This window comes from Haematobia irritans, chromosome 3 (assembly GCF_050003625.1).
Source record: "Haematobia irritans isolate KBUSLIRL chromosome 3, ASM5000362v1, whole genome shotgun sequence".
NCBI lineage: Eukaryota > Metazoa > Arthropoda > Insecta > Diptera > Muscidae > Haematobia > Haematobia irritans.
Genome location: NC_134399.1, coordinates 12,016,517 through 12,040,475, shown reverse-complemented (window position 1 = coordinate 12,040,475; position 23,959 = coordinate 12,016,517). Strand labels below are relative to the sequence as shown.

General features: G+C 28.1%; 1 protein-coding gene across 2 annotated transcripts; it reads right to left on the bottom strand.

Moving 5' to 3' along the window:
• Nucleotides 1-4,044: 4,044 nt before the first annotated feature.
• On the bottom strand, nucleotides 4,045-18,457 carry LOC142229040 (cytochrome P450 4d2-like). Of its 2 annotated transcripts, none has more exons than XM_075299578.1 (5): nucleotides 18,262-18,457; nucleotides 17,698-18,193; nucleotides 4,944-5,170; nucleotides 4,468-4,836; nucleotides 4,045-4,401 (listed from the first exon to the last, which is right to left on the bottom strand). In XM_075299578.1, the coding sequence occupies exons 1-5, from the start codon at nucleotides 18,413-18,415 to the stop codon at nucleotides 4,079-4,081; spliced, it is 1,569 nt and encodes a 522-aa protein (XP_075155693.1). In that variant the 5' UTR covers nucleotides 18,416-18,457; the 3' UTR covers nucleotides 4,045-4,078. The 2 variants fall into 2 exon arrangements, with proteins under 2 accessions (XP_075155693.1, XP_075155692.1); XM_075299577.1 differs by lacking the exons at nucleotides 17,698-18,193; nucleotides 18,262-18,457 and adding exons at nucleotides 13,279-13,774; nucleotides 13,843-14,030.
• Between the last annotated feature and the right edge of the window lie 5,502 nt (nucleotides 18,458-23,959).

Genomic DNA, 23,959 nt, shown 5'->3' with positions numbered 1-23,959 from the left:
CACCAACATGAGTTGCAGGCAGGGCTGCCAATAAAATTTCAAGAAAAATCGACACTTTTTTCCGAAGAAATCGTCATAATCGTAACTTCTTTGTAAATAATATTAAAACAAAATAAATTTTTGCTTAACAAAAGTGTTAAATTTTATAACGGAAAATTAACATACATACACGCAAAGAAAAAAAAAACGTTTGGAAAACGTGTACCGAAAACGCTTTTCTTTTGTTAGGTTTTTTTTTGGATTTCTTCGAAAATTTTAAACTTTTATCACCAAAAAAATTCGTTTGTTACAAAATTTTTATTTTTTCAATTAAAAAAAAGTAATTTTAAACCAACAACACGTCCAAGCACTGTTCTTTTCTGACTTTAAGTCTTTAATAAGGCACATCTTACAGTTCATGGTAAAAATTTAATATAGTAGTATGTAATGTTGAACATCTTCTCGGAATCTTCCGAACATAGCTGGAATATAAGTAAAAAACAAAAAAAGTTCGGTCGAAGCAGGGCTTGATATATAATAGGGCACCGATTTTTTAAAATTTGATGATAAAACTCTTATTGATTGACTCTCTAATTAAGAGGTACAATTTTTCGATAGAAAAACAAGTAAGGAAAGTCTAAAGTCGGGCGGGGCCGACTATATTATACCCTGCACCAATTTGTAGATCTAAATTTTCGATACCATATCACATCCGTCAAATGTGTTGGGTGCTATATATAAAGGTTTTTTCCCAAATACATACATTTAAATATCACTCGATCTGGACAGATTTTGAGAGACTTATACAAAATCTATAGACTCAAAATTTAAGTCGGCTAATGCACTAGGGTGGAACACAATGTTGGTAAAAAAAATATGGGAAACATTTAAATCTGAAGCAACTTTAAGGAAACTTCGCAAAAATTTATTTATGATTTATCGCTCGATATATATGTATTAGAAGTTTAGGAAAATTAGAGTCATTTTTACAACTTTTCGGCGATTTAACATGGAAAATGTTGGTATTTTCACCATTTTTGTCGAAATCAGAAAAACATATATATGCACCCAGAAAAAAGTGCCTTCGAAACTAAAGGAAAAATTTTTATCAATATAGTTTATCCATTTTATTTCCATTAAGGTAAATTTTTGTGAAAAATAATAAAATTTACTCGTTTCAGTAAAAAAATCCTAAACTGTAAGCAGTTAGGAATAGTTCATTAACTAGAATAAGGCATGAAATTTTACTCATACTATTTTCTTCGCTGGGTATAAGAATTTACTACTGAAAAAGAAAATTTTATTCACCGATAACAAAGCATTCGTAAAAATAAACAAAAACCGAACTAAAACCAAGTTTCCTCAAAATTAGTAAAATTTCTTATAAAATCATAATTGCGACTTCCTTTATAATAGAAAGTTTTTCATACATACGAACAACACTTGGCATAGAAAAATATTTTAGTTCATTCGCACTAAGAAGTATGCAATCCTTTCAAAACTTAAGGAAACACACTTGTTAGAATATAGGAAATTTTCCTAAATTTCTATTGTCTACCTGTAATCGATACCTGTCATCGTAATCGATGTGTTTGCGCGTGGGTGTAATCGATATATTTGCGCGTCGGTTGTTTTTTTAGTTGGAATCGCGTTGTTTTGGTATACGGAGAGATTGTTAAAAAATAATATGGTAAAATAATATAATAAATAACAAATAAAATATATAAAATATTTGTTATTTTAAATTAGTGAGAAAAATTTTCGTTTTTTTTTAAATAAATCTATCAATGTTCGTGATAGTGTATAAAGAAAGAAAACACCAGCAGAATAACAACCCTTTCATTTGTCTTCATTTTGGAATCTTCAATTATCAGGTAATATTCAGTGACGCTAACCTTTTGCAACAAAAATGTTTTATGATTTTTTATATTTGTAGGTATTGAAATTGTAAAAGGAGAACAAAATGGTTAGGCAGCAACTTATTAAAAGTGAAAAGTACAAGAAGAAGAAAAAGTGCGTTTTACAGTTGATAATATCACACGGAAATTGGAAATAGTGAATAAACTAATATTTCAAAGAGATTCGATGCTGTTGATTCTTAATAAATATATTCAATATATTAATAAAACATGTCTTTTATTGAAGATAAAATTGCTTATAGAAATAAATAAAATTGTATTTAAAAACGAAGGTAAGCAGTTCTAATTATGAAGTAAAAGTTTTACCACAAATGTGTAAGATTTGTCGAAATGAATGAAAAAATTTCAATAAAATCATTCCATATATGAATTCAAATTAGTTAAATTTTTTCATTCTGTAGTATAGTGGTATATAAATATAGGAAAATGTTAACTAATATATGGAATGCATTATTCCTAATTTCTACGAAAATCACATCGTTCAAACAAATAAAAATGTCTTTGGCGCTATACGAAGTTCAACTTTCTTCACAATGAGTTCATTTTAACTTAAGGAAGGGGTCACTTTTTTCTGGGTGTGGGAGCTATAAATAAATCTGAACCGATTTCAATCAAATTTGGCAGACATGACAATACTACCAATTGTACTCCTTGTGCAAAATTTCAAGCTAATCCGGATACAACTCTGGCTTCTGGTTCCATATAAGTGCATATAGGGCGAAAGCTATATATGGGAGCTATATCTAAATCTGAACCGATTTCAACCAAATTTGGCACGCATAGCTACAATGCTAATTCTACTCCCTGTGCAAAATTTCAATTAAATCGGAGTAAAAGATTGGCCACTGTGGTCATATGAGTGTAAATCGGGCGAACGATATATATGGGAGCTATATCTAAATCTCAACCGATTTCAATAAAATTTGGCACACTTGATTACACTACTAATTGTACTCCTAGTGCAAAATTTCAACCAAATTGGGGTAATACTGTTGTTTCTGGGACCATATTAGTCCATATCGGGCGAAAGATATATATGGGAGCTCTATCTAAATCTGAACCGATTTCAATCAAATTTACCAAACATTGGTAGAATGTCAATTCTGCTCTTTATGCAAAATTTCACGAAAATCGGTAGTAAACTTTGGCCTCTGAGGTCATATGAGTCTAAATCGGACGAAAGATATATATGGGAGCTATATCTAAATCTGAACCGATTTAGCTGATATTTCTGAGACTCATAAAATATTCGGATGTACTGAATTTGAAGAACATCGGTTGATAAACACGCCAATTATGACCAGATCGGGGATAAATATATATTGCAGCTATATCTAAATCTGAACCGATTTTTTCCAAAATCAATAGCGATTGTCTTTGTTCCAAAAAATGACCCTATGCCAAATTTGAGGACGATCGGACTTAAACTGCGACCTGTACTTTGCGCACAAAAATACATGAACAGACAGACGGACGGACAGACAGACAGACAGACAGACAGACGGACATCGCTAAATCGACTCAGAATTTAATTCTAAGACGATCGGTATACTAAACGATGGGTCTCAGACTTTTCCTTCTTGGCGTTACATACAAATGCACAAACTTATTATACCCTGTACCACAGTAGTGGTGAAGGGTATACAAATTTGACGAAATTTTCTATAGAAAGGAAATTTTGCAAAAATTTTCTTAGAAATAAAATTTACTATAAAAAAATTACCAAACATTTTTCTACAGAAATAAAATGTTGACAAAATTTTCAAAAAAAAAAAAATTTACAAAATTTTCTGTTGAAATACAATTTTGACAAAATTTTCTACAGAAATAAATATTAGAAAAATGTTTCTACAGAAATAAAAATTTGACAAATGTTTCTACAGAAATAAAAATTTGAAAAATTTTACTACAGAAGTAAAATGTGGACAAAATTTCCTAAAGACATATAATTTTGACAAAATTTTCTATAGAAATAAAATGTTGACAAAATTTCCTACAGAAATAAAAATTTGACAACATTTTCTATAGAAATAAAATTTTGACAAAATTTCCTTAAGCTTAGTGAATTTTCGTTCTGATTATAAAATATTCATTATATTATAGTTTAGTTTTCCAATTATATCGAAATAAAAATATTCCTTCATAATTAAAATAAGTACGAATATTTTTTTATTATCTTTTTATTGTCTTTTTCTAAATCCCAGTTGCCATCCATTTTTGGATTTTAATACTATACTTATTGTTGGCTTAACATCTTCACCCAGTGGCAATAATTCATAATTTTGAATTATTCTGGTGAGAACAGCTTTCATTTCGAGCATTGCAAAACGTTGTCCAATACAATTTCTTGGACCAGCACTAAAGGGGACGAATACAAAGTTATTCTGGTGACTTTCCTTTCTTTCTGGTATAAATTTATGGGGATCAGTGAAATATTCCGGATCATTTTGCATAGGCATTATGCCTAGTAAAACACTTGTTCCTCCTGGAATACATTGATTATCTGCAAGAAGAAAAAAATGTTACAAAATACACAGTTAAAACATTATTAGATCACTTTAATACCCACCCACATGAATATCATGCACCAATTGTCTACCAATAAATGGCACAGGTGGATACATACGTAAAGATTCTTTAATGACTTTATCCATATACTTCAATTCCATTAGCTTCGTATATGTCAAAGGAGCAGTAACATCTGGACCTATGATTTCGTTTAATTCCTCGAGGAACTTCTTTTGTACTTCTTGATGACGTGACAACAAATACAAGGTGAAGCCAATACCACTTTTAGTTGTATCATGACCTTCAAACATAAAAGTGTCTACTTCTTCTCGTATATCATGATCGGTTAAAGGCTGTTGATCAATAGTCGATGAAAGCAAAATATCCAATAGAGCCATACGTTTCTTTTTCCCACCATACATGATAAAACCTAATAAGTTTTAGATATTATTAATTTTTTGAGTGATTCGATCAATAGCTTGTAAAAATTAGTCGAATATGGATTTTCAGTTCAATTGTTCACTTTAGCCATATTACCTTCTTCTTCTTCAGTTGTATTTCTATCATCAAATTCTCCTTTATTTTCAGATTGTCCATTGTTTAACATTTCTTTTCTTCTTTCCCTTATAATATTCTCTGTGAATTCATGTAGAGAGGCCATGACTTGCTTGTATCTTTTATACATCTTTGGATTAAATACTTTGAATACAATATCAATTCTAAAGTGAATTTTTACAAAACGCTCTAAGAAAATTTGTTGCATCCTGTTGAACAAAAAATAAAAATCAAGATCATTAGTAGTCCGTTATTAAATGGAAAAATCATTAGAATAACGAAAAGTTGAATAGCTAAAACCCAAAAATTTTCTATGGCAATACAATTTTGACAAAATTTTCTATAGAAATACAATTTTGAGAAAATTTTCTATAGAAATAAAAATTTGACAAATTTTTCTATAGAAACAAAATTTTCTATAGAAATAAAATTTTGACAATATTTTCTATAGAAAAACATTTTGACAAAGTTTTCTATAGAAATAAAATTTTGACAAAATTTTCTATGGAAATAAAAATTTGAAAACAAATTTCTATAGAAATAAAAATTTGACAAAATTTTCTATAAAAATAAAATTTTGACAAAATTTTCTATAGAAATAAATTTAAAACAAAAATTCTATAGAAATAAAACTTTGATAAAATTTTCTATAGAAATAAAATTTTGACAAAATCTATATATATAAAATTCAATCTATGTTTGTTTATTTGTTTGTTTGTATGTACCGAGTTGGCTCCGAAACGGCTGAACCGATTTACTTGAAACTTTCAGAGATCGTAGGGGGCGTTCATGTGGTGAAAATAGGGTACCTCATTTTTGACACCTGGTCGCGGAGGGGGACCTCCCTTTTGTTGGACCGATTTGGTTGAAATTTTCGTTGAAGATTGGCGTCGGCATCTAGAGAAAGATCCGCTACTTTTTATTTCGATATTTGGTGGCGGAGGGGGGCCTCTCCTTTTCCCAATTTTGTTTTTTTTTTTAAGTACTCACTGTACTAAAAAACTAAAATTCTCTAAATTATCTGAGATTTACAGAGAACATGTGGTGAGGTTATGTAATTAATATGGGGTACCCGATGATTTCATATGTGGATGGGGAGGGGGACCTCCCCCTTGCCCTACTTTTTGAAACTTGGAACAAAATTATGCGATTTGCTTGAAATTTTCATTGAATGTTGGGGTTGGCATGTAGACAAAAATCCGCTACATTATTTTTCGATATTTGGTCGGGGAGGGGGACCACCCCTTTGCCCAATTTTGTTTTTTTTTTTGAAAGTTCAAACAAAACTAAACTCCCCCGACTGAAATTTTACAGAAAACATGGGTTACGAAATTTATATCAGGTTCCTGATTTTTTAATAAAAACAAGTAAGGAAAGTCTAAAGTCGGGCGGGGCCGACTATATTATACCCTGCACCACTTTGTAGATCTAAATTTTCGATACCATATCACATCCGTCAAATGTGTTGGGGCTATATATAAAGGTTTGTCCCAAATATATGCATTTAAATATCACTCGATCTGGACAGAATTTGATAGACTTCTACAAAATCTATAGACTCAAAATTTAAGTCGGCTAATGCACTAGGGTGGAACACAATGTTAGTAAAAAAATATGGGAAACATTTAAATCTGGAGCAATTTTAAGAAAACTTCGCAAAAGTTTATTTATGATTTATCGCTCGATATATATGCATTAGAAGTTTAGGAAAATTAGAGTCATTTCTACAACTTTTCGACTAAGCAGTGGCGATTTTACAAGGAAAATGTTGGTATTTTGACCATTTTTGTCGAAATCAGAAAAACATATATATGGGAGCTATATCTAAATCTGAACCGATTTCAACCAAATTTGGCACGCATAGCTACAATGCTAATTCTACTCCCTGTGTAAAATTTCAACTAAATCGGAGTTAAAAATTGGCCTCTACGGTCATATGAGTGTAAATCGGGCGAAAGCTATATATGGGAGATATATCTATATCTGAACCGATTTCAACCAAATTTGGCACGCATAGCTACAATGCTAATTCTACTCCCTGTGCAAAATTTCAACTAAATCGGAGCAAAAAATTGGCCTCTGTGGTCATATGAGTGTAAATCGGGCGAAAGCTATATATGGGAGCTATATCTAAATCTGAACCGATTTCAACTAAATTTAGCACGCACAGCAGCAATGCTAATTCTACTCCCTGTGCAAAATTTCAACTAAATCGGAGCAAAAAATTGGCCTCTGTGGTCATATGAGTGTAAATCGGGCGAAAGCTATATATGGGAGCTATATCTAAATCTGAACTGATTTCAACCAAATTTGGCACGCATAGCTATAATGCTAATTTTACTCCCTGTGCAAAATTTCAACAAAATTGGGGTAAAACTCTGGCTTCTGGGACCGTATTAGTCCATATCGGGCGAAAGATATATATGGGAGCTATATCTAAATCTGAACCGATTTCAATAAAATTTGGCACACTTGACTATAGTACTAATTGTTCTTCTTGTGCAAAATTTTAAGCAAATTAGGCTAAAACTCTGGCCTCTGGGACCGTATTAGTCCATATCGGGTGAAATATATATATGGGAGCTATATCTAAATCTGAACCGATTTCTTCCAAAATCAATAGGGATCTATTCTGAGCCAAAACACATACTTGTGCCAAATTTGAAGTCGATTGGACTAAAACTGCGACCTAGACTTTGATTACAAAAATGTGTTCACGGACAGACGGACAGACGGACATGGCTATATCGACTCAGGGACCCACCCTGAGCATTTTTGCCAAAGACACCATGTGTCTATCTCGTCTCCTTCTGGGTGTTGCAAACATATGCACTAACTTATAATACCCTGTTCCACAGTGTGGAACAGGGTATAATAAAAGGGCATAGGGAGACACCCGCTTCTCTTAAGTTCATACAGAGAAACAATTAAACTTTACCGAGTTACTTGAAATTTACAGAGGGCTGGGGAGAGATCGTAACCTCCGTCAACCGTAATAGTTGATACCTGATTTTGTGATATTTGGACGGAAGAGAGGCCGCCCCTTAAGGTTATAAAGGGTGATTCTTTTGAGGTTAGGATTTTCATGCATTAGTATTTGACAGATCACGTGGGATTTCAGACATGGTGTCAAAGAGAAAGATGCTCAGTATGCTTTGACATTTCATCATGAATAGACTTACTAACGAGCAACGCTTGCAAATCATTGAATTTTATTACCAAAATCAGTGGCAGAAAATCCGCTTTTTTATCGACAAATTTTGTTCAGCGATGAGGCTCATTTCTGGTTGAATGGCTACGTAAATAAGCAAAATTGCCGCATTTGGAGTGAAGAGCAACCAGAAGCCGTTCAAGAACTGCCCATGCATCCCGAAAAATGCACTGTTTGGTGTGGTTTGTACGCTGGTGGAATCATTGGACCGTATTTTTTCAAAGATGCTGTTGGACGCAACGTTACGGTGAATGGCGATCGCTATCGTTCGATGCTAACAAACTTTTTGTTGCCAAAAATGGAAGAACTGAACTTGGTTGACATGTGGTTTCAACAAGATGGCGCTACATGCCACACAGCTCGCGATTCTATGGCCATTTTGAGGGAAAACTTCGGAGAACAATTCATCTCAAGAAATGGACCGGTAAGTTGGCCACCAAGATCATGCGATTTGACGCCTTTAGACTATTTTTTGTGGGGCTACGTCAAGTCTAAAGTCTACAGAAATAAGCCAGCAACTATTCCAGCTTTGGAAGACAACATTTCCGAAGAAATTCGGGCTATTCCGGCCGAAATGCTCGAAAAAGTTGCCCAAAATTGGACTTTCCGAATGGACCACCTAAGACGCAGCCGCGGTCAACATTTACATGAAATTATCTTCAAAAAGTAAATGTCATGGACCAATCTAACGTTTCAAATAAAGAACCGATGAGATTTTGCAAATTTTATGCGTTTTTTTAAAAAAAAAGTTATCAAGCTCTTAACAAATCACCCTTTAATTTGATTGACATTTTCTGGGACGTTTACAAAAGATACGCTCTTCGACATTTGGTCGGGGAGGAGGTCCTCCTCTAAAACTACAAAAAAAAATTAAGTTTTCTTGAAATTTACAAAAGCAGTGGGGGAAGGTTATGAACGAAGAGGCAACCTTCCTTGCCCCACACTTGAAGGAAAGTTTCAAGAATTTTCAGGGAAGGTTAGGGGTGTCGATATTGTATCGGGGAAAGTGACGTCCCTTTAAAACAATAGAGCACAATTTAAACATCTCCGATCTACTTGAAATTTGCAGGGACGTGGCAGGAGGTGATTAAATTTATACATAATTTTTAAATTAGTATATGATTTTTCGATATCTGGTCAGGGAAGGGGAAAATTGAAATAAACTTTATCGATTTACTTCGATAGAATTTATAGGGACCATTGAGTAGTTGCGAAATTAATATAGGGTACGTGATAGTCCGATATCAGGTCGGAGTGGAGCGAAGGTGGGGAGAGGGTTCCCTTTTGTCCGTTTTTTTTTTTTCTTAAATTGAAAGTAGAGGGTTGTCCGTAAATGGGAACTCGGTACATAATTTTATGATTTTGCACAGGCTACTGCCAGACTTCTTTTTAGTAAAGAGAGGGTTCCCTTTTGTCCGTTTTTTTTTCTTAAGTTGAAAGTAGAGGGTTGTCCGTAAATGGGAACTCGGTACATAATTTTATGATTTTTGTACAGGCTTCTGCCAGACTTCTTTTTAGTAAAGAACTTAAATTTACATGAAATTGGCAGCCAACGTAGAGGGTGCATCATTTTCCAACATTTTAGCAAATGTTAATGTGGTAAAATTTTTTACTACTTTTGCTTTTTCCGATTTATTGGATGGGAAACATGTTGAGGAGAAGGATACCTTTCCTTGACAAACCCCACTTAAAATTCACAAGAAATATAGAAGATTGTCCAACTACTTGAATACAGAACATTATTAAAAAAATTTGGAGGAAAGGGTACACCCTCTCCCGCCGTATTTGTACCTATAAACGAAAAATCAAGTAGTCCGATTTGTTTAAAAGAATTGAAATCTTTTCGAATTTGTTTTCAGCACGAAGGATATAGTTGACTAAGTTAATGCAAAATGTTCCTCCAAATACGCTTCGGAAGGCGCAGCGAAGCGGGCCGGGTTACGCTAGTTTTCTATAAAAATAAAATTTTGACAAAATTTTCTATAGAAATAAATTAAAAACAAAAATTCCTTAGAAATATTTTTTTTGTTTTTTTTTTTTTATTGGTGGTTTCTACTTCAATCATATTTGTTGTTTTTATCTCAGCTTTAAAACCATTGTGTTGACTAAACTACAAGAGTAGCTTAACGAACAGAGGAAAAGAATGTCAAATTTATTTGGGCAAAGCCCGATAGACTGCAAGATGGTTGGATAGACGCACGTATCGCAATTACCACATTTCTCATCAGCATCCTCTACTGGCAGCAAAACTAAAGGGTGATACGGTCAAAATTTGGTCAATATAAACTTGACGTATTTCTTTCACCTGAACACCCTCATTTTGAAGGTGTGTGTGTGTAGAATGTTGCTCCTATTTTGATTTTGGAATTCACTCTTCAGTTATCCAAATGCCGTCCAAGCAAGAAGAGCAGCGTATCAAAATTATGCTCGCGCATCGCGAAAATCCGAGCTACTCGCACGCAAAGCTGGCAAAATCGCTAAAAGTTGCCAAATCAACCGTTACAAATGTAATTAAAGTATTTGGGGAAAGTTTGTCGACAGCCAGGAAGTCTGGATCGGGGGGAAATCGAAAACCGGAAGCCGCTGAGACGACAAAGAGAGTTGCCGGTAGTTTCAAGCGAAAACCTAACCTCTCTCTCCGAGATGCCGCAAATAAGCTGGGTGTATCGTCTACAACCGTGCATCGAGCCAAAAAACGAGCCGGACTATCGACTTACAAGAAGGTAGTGACTCCAAATCGCGATGATAAAAAAAAATACGACGGCCAAAGCGCGATCCCGGTGGCTGTACACGACGATGCTGACGAAGTTTGACTGCGTGGTAATGGACGACGAAACCTACGTCAAAGCCGACTACAAGCAGCTTCCGGGACAGGAGTTTTATACGGCAAAAGGAAAGGGAAAGCACATAAAACTGTCAAAATTCGCAAAGAAATATCTGGTTTGGCAAGCCATCTGTACCTGTGGCTTGAAAAGCAGCATTTTCATAGCTTCCGGGACTGTCAACCAAGAAATTCACGTGAAAGAGTGTTTGAATAAACGTCTGCTGCCTCTCCTGAAGAAACACGGTTGTTCCGTACTGTTTTGGCCGGATTTGGCATCTTGCCATTACGGTAAAAAGGCCATGGAGTGGTACGCCGCCAACAACGTGCAGGTGGTTCCCAAGGACAAGAACCCTCCCAACACGCCAGAGCTCCGCCCAATTGAGAAATACTGGGCTATTGTCAAGCGGAACCTAAAGAAGACCAAAAAAACTGCTAAGGACGAGCAGCAGTTTAAGGCAAACTGGCTTCCTGCGGCGAAGAAGGTGGACAAGGTGGCTGTACAAAATCTGATGGCAGGTGTCAAGCGTGAGGCCCGGCAATTCGGATTTGGAAAAGCGAAAGCCTAACTGAATATTTTTCCTGAATTTTATACTAATTGAACTTGAAAAAGAAATTTAATTTGATTTTTTAAATAAACGATTTCACCGATTTACACGCGTTTTCCCTTGACCAAATTTTGACCCTATATTAACCAATTATCAGAATAAATTCAGGCAGTTCACTAAACCCAAAGTGAACCACACTTGAACCCTCCGAAAAAAGGTTTATGATAGCCGTCTTATGCCGAAATAAATTCATACAAACATCTCTCTTTTCCTTTGCCACCATCAAATCATCGATTTGAGTGCAGTTGGCTGGGTTTATTTTGAGCGTGCTTCCTCTTACTTCATTCGTGTTTTGTTTTTTATTGGTGGTTTCTACTTCAATCATGTTTGTTCTTTTGATTTCAGCTTAAAAGAAAAAATTTTTGACAAAATTTTCTATAAAAATAAAATTTAGACAAAATTTTCTATAGAAATGAAATTTTGACAAAATTTTCTATAGAAATAGAAATTTGACAAAATTTTCTATAGAAATAAAAATTTGAAAAAATTTTCTATAGAAATAAAAATTTGACAAAATTTTCTATAGAAATGAAATTTTGACAAAATTGAAAAAAACAAATTTAAAACAAAAATTCTATAGAAATTAAATTTTGACAAAATTTTCTATACAAATAAAATTTTGACAAAATTTTCTATAGAAATAAAATTTTGACAAAATTTTCTACAGAAATAATATTTTGACTAAATTTTCTATAGAAATAAAATTTTGACAAAATTGTCTACAGAAATAAAATTTTGACTAAATTTTCTATAGACATAAAATTTTGACTAAATTTTCTATAGAAATAAAATTTTCACAAAATATTTTTATAGAAATAAAATTTTGACAAAATTTTCTATAAAAATAAAATTTAGACAAAATTTTCTATAGAAATAAAATTTTGACAAAATTTTCAATAGAAATAAGATTTTCACAAAATTTTCCGTCGAAATAAAATTTTGATAAAAATTTCCATAGAAATAAAATTTTGACAAAATTTTCTATAGAAATAGAATTTTGACAGAATTTTCTATAGAAATAAAATTTTGACAAAATTGTCTATAGAAAAAAAATGTTCACAAAGATTTTCTATAGAAATAAAATTTTGACAAAATTTTCTATAAAAATAAAATTTAGACAAACTTTTCTATAGAAATAAAATTTCGACAAAATTTTCTATAGAAATGAAATTTTGACAAAATAGACTATAGAAATAAAATTTTGACAAAATTTTCTATAGAAATAAAATTTTGACAGAATTTTCTATAGAAATAAAATTTTGACAAAATTGTCTATAGAAAAAAATTTTGATAAAATTCTCTATAAAAATAAAATTTTGACAAAATTTTCTATAGAAATTTTTTTTTGACAAAAAGATTGTTTGGTTTGGTAGATTTTTGCTAAAATTTTCTTCAAATTTTGATAGATTGTTTTTGGCTCGAGTGGCAACCGTGTACATGAAACCATATCTAAAGAACATTATGACAATCTCCACCTCTCAAAAGGAAGAGTCGGTGGCAACAGCTAAAAATTAATGGTTTCTGCAGTTCTTGCCTGCTAAGAAATTAAAACAGTCTTGTTCGCAAAAATAGCAAATTTGTTTCGTTTAGCAGACTTTTGTGCAGTTTTAGCTCAATTTTCTGCTGTGTATACTAACATATTTCTTTGGGTGTTCATTTATTGATTTACATACTTACTCGATTAGGTTTCGAACATATTCACAATTTTCATCAGTTTGAGCATTTATTTTTACTCCCATAGCTGTTTCACATATTACATCCAATGTAGCCAAGGCTATATAATGCTCCACGTCAGTGACATACTTGCTTTCAGATTTTGAAATTTCATCCAGAGTAGTTTTCTTAGCCGCAGCATGTTTGTTCAATTTATGGGCAAATATGCTGGCTTGTTGATCGAAAATTTGTACAAAATTCTCAAGAATTTGAAAATGAAATGCTGGTGTTATCACACGGCGTCGGGATAACCATTTGGGGCCATGACTAGTCAATAGACCTTCGCCCAGCCATTCATTCAATAGGGAATACATGCGATTTTTCTTTATTTCAGTGGAATGACTTAGAACGGTCTGTATATATTTAGGATCACTAACGAATAAAGCATTGATATGGAATACCCAAGATTTCACCACACGTCCATACTTTTTTGATATAAAATCGGCCAATTTTAGAAGTTCTGAAATATATGAGTGAATATAGTCCACGGGGTTTTGCTATGCCAATAATCAAGGGAATGTTTTTTACCATCAGGTTTAGAACTTAAATGTAACCATATAGAACCAAATATGGGTAAGTCTAAAGGTCCAGGTATATTTTGCATAATTTTATTAAATTTTCTTTTCCATAAATAATCCAAAATTATTAAAATAACAAATATCGATAAGAATTCCGCAATCATTATGAATGCTTTGTTTATTGGACGAGCGTGCAATACTGACTGTTCTCTCTTTTATGGGAAATGATTAAGATAACTTGACGGTTGATTGCATGTGAAACAATCAAGACCAGTAGTAGAGAACACTACAATCAGTCCAAGTCGACAGTATGCGATGTACATATTAAAGGAGAAATATAAAACAAAAAACCAAACGAAATAAAAACAGAAAATATTGTCCGCTATTTTATAAAAAAAATTTGAAATAATTTTCTATAAATATAAAATTTTGACAAAATTTTCTATAGAAATAAAATTTTGAGAAAATTGTTTATAGAAATACAATTTTGACAAAATTTTCTCTAGAAATAAAATTTTGATAAAAATTTCTATAGAAATAAAATTTTGACAAAATTTTCTATAGAAATAAAATGTTGACAAAATTTTCTATAGAAATCAAATTTTGACAAAATTTTCTATAGAAACAAAATTTTGATAAAATTTTCTATAGAAATAAAATTTTGAGAAAATTTTCTATATTTTCTATATATTTTCTATATATATAAAATTTTGGCAAGATTTTCTATAGAAATAAAATTTTTACAAAATTTTCTATAGATATAAAATTTTGACAAAATTTTCTATAGAAATAAAATTTTGACAAAAATTTCTATATAAATAAAATTTTGATAAAATTTTCTATAGAAATAAAATTTTGACAAAAATTTTTATATAAATAAAATTTTGATAAAATTTTCTATAGAAATAAAATTTTGATAAAATTTTCTATAGAAATAAAATTTTGATAAAATTTTCTATAGAAATAAAATTTTGGAAAAATTTTATACAGAAATAAAATTTTGAAAAAATTTTCTATAGAAATAAAATTTTGACAAAATTTTCTATAGAAATAAAATGTTGACAAAATTTTCTAGAGAAATAAAATTTTGACAAAATTTTCTATAGAAATCAAATTTTGATAAAATTTTCTATAGAAATAAAATTTTGACAAAATTTTCTATAGAAAAAAATTTTGACAAAATTTTCTATAGAAAAAAATTTACAAAATTTTGTTTTGGATTAAAATTTTGACAAAATTTTTTATAGAAACAAAATTTTGACAAAATTTTCTATAGAAATAAAATTTTGACAAAAATTTCTATATAAATAAAATTTTAAAAAAATTTTCTATAGAAATAAAATTTTGATAAAATTTCTATAGAAATAAAATTTTGATAAAATTTTCTATAGAAATAAAATTTTGGAAAAATTTTATACAGAAATAAAATTTTGAAAAAAAATTATATAGAAATAAAATTTTGACAAAAATGTCTATAGAAATAAAATTTGGACAAAATTTCCTAAAGAACTAAAATTTTGACAAAATTTTCTATAGAAATAAAATTTTGGCAAGATTTTCTATAGAAATAAAATTTTTACAAAATTTTCTATAGGAATAAAATTTTGACAAAATAGAAATCAAATTTTGATAAAATTTTCTATAGAATAAAATTTTGACAAAATTTTCTATAGAAAAAAATTTACAAATTTTGTTTTGGATTAAAATTTTGACAAAATTTTTTATAGAAACAAAATTTTGACAAAATTTTCTATAGAAATAAAATTTTGACAAAAATTTCTATATAAATAAAATTTTGATAAAATTTTCTATAGAAATAAAATTTTGATAAATTTTTCTATAGAAATAAAATTTTGACAAAAATGTCTATAGAAATAAAATTTTGAAAAAAAATTTCTATATAAATAAAATTTTGATAAAATTTTCTATAGAAATAAAATTTTGACAAAATTTTCTATAGAAATAAAATTTTGGCAAAATTTTCTGTAGAAATAAAATTTTGACAAAATTTTCTATAGAAATAAAATTTTGACAAAATTTTCTATAGAAGGAAAAATTTGACAAAATTTTGTATAGAAATAAAATTTTGACAAAATTATCTATAGAAGGAAAAAATTGACAAAATTTTCTATAGAAATAAAATTTTGACATAATTTCCTGTAGAAATAAAATTTTGACAAAATTTCCCGAAGAAATAAAATGTTGACCAATTTTTCTATAGATATAAAATTTTAACAAAATTTTCTATAGATATAAAATTTTGACAAAATTTTCTATAGGTATAAAATTTTGACAAAATTTTCTATAGAAACAAAATTTTGACAAAATTTTCTATAGAAATAAAATTTTGACAAAATTTTCTATAGAAATAAAATTTTGGCAAAATTTTCTATAGAAATAAAATTTTGATAAAATTTTCTATAGAAATAAAATTTTGACAAAAATTTCTATATAAATAAAATTTTGATAAAATTTTCTATAGAAATAAAATTTTGATAAATTTTTATATAGAAATAAAATTTTGACAAAAATGTCTATAGAAATAAAATTTTGAAAAAAAATTTCTATATAAATAAAATTTTGATAAAATGTTCTATAGAAATAAAATTTTGACAAAATTTTCTATAGAAATAAAATTTTGGCAAAATTTTCTGTAGAAATAAAATTTTGACAAAATTTTCTATAGAAATAAAATTTTGACAAAATTTTCTATAGAAGGAAAAATTTGACAAAATTTTGTATAGAAATAAAATTTTGACAAAATTATCTATAGAAGGAAAAATTTGACAAAATTTTCTATAGAAGTAAAATTTTGACATAATTTCCTGTAGAAATAAAATTTTGACAAAATTTCCCGTAGAAATAAAATGTTGACCAATTTTTCTATAGATATAAAATTTTAACAAAATTTTATATAGAAACAAAATTTTGATAAAATTTTCTATAGAAATAAAATTTTGACAAGATTTTCTATAGAAATAAAATTTTGAAAAAATTCTCTATAGAAATAAAAATTTGAAAAAATTCTCTATAGAAATAAAATTTTGACGAAATATTCTATCGAAATAAAATTTTGACAAAATTTTCTATAGAAATAAAATGTTGACAACATTTTCTTTAGAAATAAAATTTTGAGAAAATTTCTTTAGAGATAAAATTTTGAGAAAATTTTCTATATTTTCTATATATATATATAAAAAATTTTGGCAAGATTTTCTATAGAAATAAAATTTTGATAAAATTTTCTATAGAAATAAAATTTTGACAAAAATGTCTATAGAAATAAAATTTTGACAAAATTTTCTATAGAAATAAAATTTTGGCAAGATTTTCTATAGAAATAAAATTTGTACAAAATTTATAGGTATAAAATTTTCTATAGAAATAAAATTTTGACAAACTTTTCTATAGAAACAAAGTTTTGACAAAATTTTCTATAGAAATAAAATTTTAACAAAGTTTTCTATAGAAATAAAATTTTGATAAAATTTTCTATAGAAATAAAATTTTGACAGAATTTTCTATAGAAATAAAACAAAATAAGATTGTTTGTTTCGGTAGATTTTTGCTAAAACTTTCTTCAAATTTTGATAGATTATTTTTGGATCGAATGATAACCGTGTACATGAAACCATATCTAAAGAACATTATGACAATCGCCACCTCTCAAAAGAAAGAGTCAGTGGGAACAGCTAAAAATTAATGGTTTCTGCAGTTCTTGCCTGCTAAGAAATTAAAACAGTCTTGTTCGCAAAAATAGCAAATTTGTTTCGTTTAGCAGACTTTTGTGCAGTTTTAGCTCAATTTTCTGCTGTATCTACTAACATATTTCTTTGGGTGTTCATGTATTGATTTACATACTTACTCGATTAGGTTTCGAACATATTCACAATTTTCATCAGTTTGAGCATTTATTTTTACTCCCATGGCTGTTTCACATATAACATCCAATGTAGCCAAGGCTATATAATGCTCCACATCAGTGACATACTTGCTTTCAGATTTTGATATTTCATCCAGAGTAGTTTCCTTAGTCGCAGCATGTTTGTTCAATTTATGGGCAAATATGGTGGCTTGATGATCGAAAATTTGTACAAAGTTCTCAAGAATTTGAAAATGAAATGCTGGTGTTATCACACGGCGTCGGGATAACCATTTGGGGCCATGGCTAGTCAATAGACCTTCGCCTAGCCATTCATTCAATAGGGAATACAAGAGAGTTTTCTTTATTTCCGTGGGATGACTTAGAATGGTCTGTATATATTTGGGATCACTAACGAAGAGAGCATTGATATGGAATACCCAAGATTTCACCACACGTCCATACTTTTTCGATATAAAATCGGCCAATTTTAGAAGTTCTGAAATATATGAGTGAATATAGTCCACGGGGTATTGCGATACCAATAATCAAGGGAATGTTTTGTACCATCAGGTTTAGAACTTAAACTTAACCATATAGAACCAAATATAGGTAAGTCTAAGGGTCCAGGTATATTTTGCATAATTTTATTAAATTTTCTTTTCCATAAATAATCCAAAACTATTAACAGAACAAATATCGTTATGAATTCTAAAAACATTTTGATTACTTTGTTTTAGGACGAGCGCGCGATACTGACTGTTCTCTGTTATATGGGAAATGATCAAGATAACTTGACCGCTGATTGTATGCGAAGCAATCAAGACCAGTAGTAGCGAACTCTACAATCAGTCCAAGTTGACAGTATGCGATGTATATCCCAGCCAAATAGTTTGGAAGGTCTTCCAAAGGTACAACTTTAAAAGCACTTCCAGAAGATTCACTCCCAATGATGTTCTTTATTTTAACTACCCAGTAAGTTCTTTTAATTCAATTTTTTATAACTTGGTTTTTTTCATACTTTTAATGGGTAATTTTAACATTTTTTGTTTCAAATAGGTTAGGTTAGGTGGCAGCCCGATGTATCAGGCTCACTTAGACTATTCAGTCCATTGTGATACCACATTGGTGAACTTCTCTCTTATCACTGAGTGCTGCCCGATTCCATGTTAAGCTCAATGACAAGGGACCTCCTTTTTATAGCCGAGTCCGAACGGCGTTCCACATTGCAGTGAAACCACTTAGAGAAGCTTTGAAACCCTCAGAAATGTCACCACTGAAAAACTTTTTGGTGTTTGGTCGAAGCATGAATCGAAGCCACAAGGTATGCAAGGCGGGCATGCTAACCATTGCACCACGGTGGCTCAAATAGGTTAAAAATAGGGTAAAAATTCATAAAATTGTATAAGTCATTTCAATTTTGTCGAAAAAAATGCCAAATACTAATTTGAAAATATTGTGAATTTTTGAAAATATTTGAGGTCAAACGTTTCCAACAAGCGTTAGAATCCATAAAAAATTATAAAAATTATTTATTTGACAAAATATCACAGAATTTGTTAATTTACATCCAAAATATTGAATTCGGATGACACCTAAAGAAGTAATGCAAATTCAGGACAAAATTTTATTTCTATAGAAATAAAATTTTGACAAAATTTTCTATAGAAATAAAAATTTGACAAAATTTTCTATAAAAATAAAATGTCGACAAAATTTTCTCTATAGGAATAAAATTTTGGCAAAATTTTCTATAGAAATACAATTTTGACTAAATTTTCTATAGATATAAAATTTTGGCAAAATTTTCTATAGACATAAAATTTTGATAAAATTTTCAATAGAAATAAAATTTTGACAAAAATTTCTATAGAAATAAAAATTTGACAAAATTTTCTATAGAAACAAAATTTTGACAAAATTTTCTATAGAAATAAAATTTTGACAAAATTTTCTATAAAAATAAAATGTCGACAAAATTTTCTATAGAAATAAATTTTTGACAAAATTTTCTATAGAAATAAAAATTTGACAAAATTTTCTATAGAAATAAAAGTTTGACAACATTTTCTATAGAAATAAAATTTTGACAAAATTGTCTATAGAAATAAAAAATTGATAAAATTTTCTATAGAAATAAAATTTTGACAAAATTTTTTATAGAAATAAACTTTTGACAAAATTTTCTATAGAAATAAAATTTTGACAAAATTTTCTATAGAAATAAAAATTTGATAAAATTTTCTATCGAAATACAATTTTGACAAAATTTATATAAATATAAAATTGTGGCAAAATTTTCTATAGAAATAAAATGTTGACAAAATTTTGTTTAGAAATAAAATTTTGACAAAATTTTCTATAAAAATAAAATGTCGACAAAATTTTCTATAGAAATAAAAATTTGATAAAATTTTCTCTCGAAATACAATTTTGCCAAAATTTTCTATAGAACTAAAATTTTGACAAAATTTTCTATAAAAATAAAATGTCGACAAAATATTCTATAGAAATACAATTTTGACTAAATTTTCTATAGATATAAAATTTTGACAAAACTTTCTATAGAAATAAACTTTTGACAAAAATTTCTATGGAAATAAAATGTCGACAAAATTTTCTATAGAAATAAAATTTTGACAAAATTTTCTATAGAAATAAAAATTTTACAAAACTTTCTATAGAAATAAAATGTTGAAAAAATTTTGTTTAGAAATAAATTTTTGACAAAATTTTCTATGAAATAAAATTTGACAAAATGTTCTATAGAAATAAAAATTTGACAACATTTTCTATAGAAATAAAATTTTGACAAAATTGTCTATAGAAATAAAAATTTGATAAAATATTCTATAGAAATGCAATTTTGACTAAATTTTCTATAGATATAAAATTTTGGCAAAATTTTCTATAGAAATAAAATGTTGACAAAATTTTGTTTAGAAATAAAATTTTGATAAAATTTTCTAAAGAAATGAAATGTCGACAAAATTTTCTATAGAAATAAAATTTTGACAACATTTTCTGTAGAAATCAGAATTTGACAAAATTTTCTATAGAAATAAAAATTTGACAAAATTTTCTATAGAAATACAATTTTGACAAAATTTTCTATAGAAATAAATATTAGATAAATATTGCTATAGAAATAAAAATTTGATAAAATTTTCTATCGAAATACAATTTTGACAAAATTTTCAATAGAAATAAAATTTTGAGAAAATTTTCTATAAAAAATAATTTTTTTAAAGAATTTTGACAAAATTTTCCATAGAAGTAATATTGTGACAAAATTTTCTATAGAAATAAAATTTTAACAAAAGTTGTAATCTTGGGAGAAGTGTGACAGAAATGTATTTGAAAATCTCATTATACAAATAATGATTAAGCATGTTTTATTTTAATAAACAATTCGGTATTTGCAAAATCGCATTTGGCTGATAAGATTGCATTTTATTGATGACTATTAGAGTGGATGCCTACTGGTATATAAACTTGATTATATTAAATTCGTTTATATGGAAAATTAATACAAGTCCATTTTTAATATTCCAGCAGTGATTTTGTTTTGTGCTCGTTTACATTGCTGCCTCTGATGTAATAATTACTCACCCCTTGGATTGAAACAAATCCATTAGCTTTTCTCAATAGATTTAACAAATGCACTTTCTTAACAGATGTTGAAATTTTATTTATTAATACTTGAACATGTACTTGAACTTGTAGCTGATATCGGAAGGGGTGAGTAATATTGTAACTAGCGAGAGAATTACATTTAATGGCGTTTTTCTTTGCTTGGTCTGATCGAAGTAACTTTTACGACAATGAGGCAGCAAAAATGAGATCAAATATTTACATGACTTAGCTATTTGGTTTCTTGTATATTTAATCTTTAATTGTTTATTTAACTTAATATGGAATTGTTGCATTTAGTGTCTGTGAGAAGAGCAAGTTCAATAAAATAAATGGAAATATTCTAAATATTTTTGAAACTCAGTTACATTCAAACAAAGTTTACTTGGATCCAAAGTTTTTGACCTTCCCTTAAGAATTTTGGTATTGATTCCGAGCCAAAAATGCTGCTTCTTTAAAATACATAATTTTTTTAGAGACCTCGTCAGCTTTAAATCTAGGATCAATAAAATTAAAATTAGAATACAAATCTCATTTATCGAATTTTCATTCTCTTTGCGCAGTACAATTAAAATCGAGTTTAAAAACGCAAATTATACTTAATAGTAAAAAAGGTTTTCTTTATAAAAAAAAACTTTAAATTAAAGATCCTAAATACTCAAAAAAATCTTAGTCTATATTTGAAGCGGTTTTTATCTTAAATCTAAAGATTCAATATTTCAGTTAAATTTCTTTTTTAATTTTTTTCAACTCTTTAAATCCAAAATGTGTTTCTTTATTTTAAGGAAAATTTGACAAAGACATGCGACTTTAGCGGAGGGACGTAAATTTCCAAAATTTGTGTCCTGAATTTAATGAATTTTTTTTTTTTGGAATCAAAGATTACAAACTTTATTTTAATTAAAAATTTATTATTTAAAAGAAATTTCACGTAAATATTTTTTTTCATTGTAGATATATAGCTTGATTGATTCCTAAAAAATGTCCTAATAAAATTTTCTATAGACATAAAATTTTGACAAAATTTTCTATAGAAATAAAATTTTTGGCAAAATTTTCTATTGAAATAAAATTTTTGGCAAAATTTTCTATAGAAATAAAATTTTGACAAAATTTTCTATAGAAATAAAATTTTGACAAAATTTTCTATAGAAATAAAATTTTTGGCACAATTTTCTATTGAAATAAAATTTTTGGTAAAATTTTCTATAGAAATAAAATTTTTGGCAAAATTTTCTATAGAAATAGAATTTTAGCAATATTTTCTACAAAAATAAAATTTTTGGCAAATTTTTGTATAGAAATAAAATTTTTGACAAAATTTTCTATAGAAATAAACTTTTGACAATATTTTCTATAGATATAAAATTTTGACAAAAATTTCTATAGACATAAAATTTTGACAAAATTTTCTATAGAAAAAAATTTTGATAAAATTTTCTATAGAAATTAAATTTTGATAAAATTTTCTATAAAAATAAAATTTTGATAAAACTTTCTATAGAAAAAAAATTTTGACGCAATTTTCTATGGAAATAAAATTTTTGGCAAAATTTTCTATGGAAATAAAATTTTTGGCAAAATTTTCTGTAGAAATAAAATTTTTGGCAAAATTTTCTATAGAAATAAAATTTTGACAAAATTTTCTATAGAAATAAAATTTTGACAAAATTTTCTATAGAAATAAAATTTTGACAAAATTTCCCTTAAGAATTTTGGTATTGATTCCGAGCCAAAAATGCTGCTTCTTTAAAATACATAATTTTTTTAGAGACCTCGTCAGCTTTAAATCTAGGATCAATAAAATTAAAATTAGAATACAAATCTCATTTATCGAATTTTCATTCTCTTTGCGCAGTACAATTAAAATCGAGTTTAAAAATGCAAATTATACTTAATAGTAAAAAAGGTTTTCTTTATAAAAAAAACTTTAAATTAAAGATCCTAAATACTCAAAAAAATCTTAGTCTATATTTGAAGCGGTTTTTATCTTAAATCTAAAGATTCAATATTTCAGTTAAATTTCTTTTTTAATTTTTTTCAACTCTTTAAATCCAAAATGTGTTTCTTTATTTTAAGGAAAATTTGACAAAGACATGCGACTTTAGCGGAGGGACGTAAATTTCCAAAATTTGTGTCCTGAATTTAATGAAAAATTTTTTTTTTTTGGAATCAAAGATTACAAACTTTATTTTAATTAAAAATTTATTATTTTAAAGAAATTTCACGTAAATATTTTTTTCATTGTAGATATATAGCTTGATTGATTCCTAAAAAATGTCCTAATAAAATTTTCTATAGACATAAAATTTTGACAAAATTTTCTATAGAAATAAAATTTTTGGCAAAATTTTCTATTGAAATAAAATTTTTGGCAAAATTTTCTATAGAAATAAAATTTTGACAAAAGTTTCTATAGAAATAAAATTTTGACAAAATTTTCTATAGAAATAAAATTTTGACAAAATTTTCTATAGAAATAAAATTTTTGGCACAATTTTCTATTGAAATAAAATTTTTTGTAAAATTTTCTATAGAAATAAAATTTTTGGCAAAATTTACTATAGAAATAGAATTTTAGCAATATTTTCTACAAAAATAAAATTTTTGGCAAATTTTTGTATAGAAATAA

Excerpts from the sequence above, each read along its gene's own strand:
- LOC142229040 (XM_075299578.1), bottom strand. The coding sequence starts at position 18,415 with ATGTTTTTAGAATTCATAACGATATTTGTTCTGTTAATAGTTTTGGAT. Across the intron at positions 18,194-18,261 it reads TTTAAGTTCTAAACCTGATG|AACTTCTAAAATTGGCCGAT; the intron begins GTACAAAACATT and ends CATATATTTCAG. Across the intron at positions 4,837-4,943 it reads TACAACTGAAGAAGAAGAAG|GTTTTATCATGTATGGTGGG; the intron begins GTAATATGGCTA and ends AAAACTTATTAG.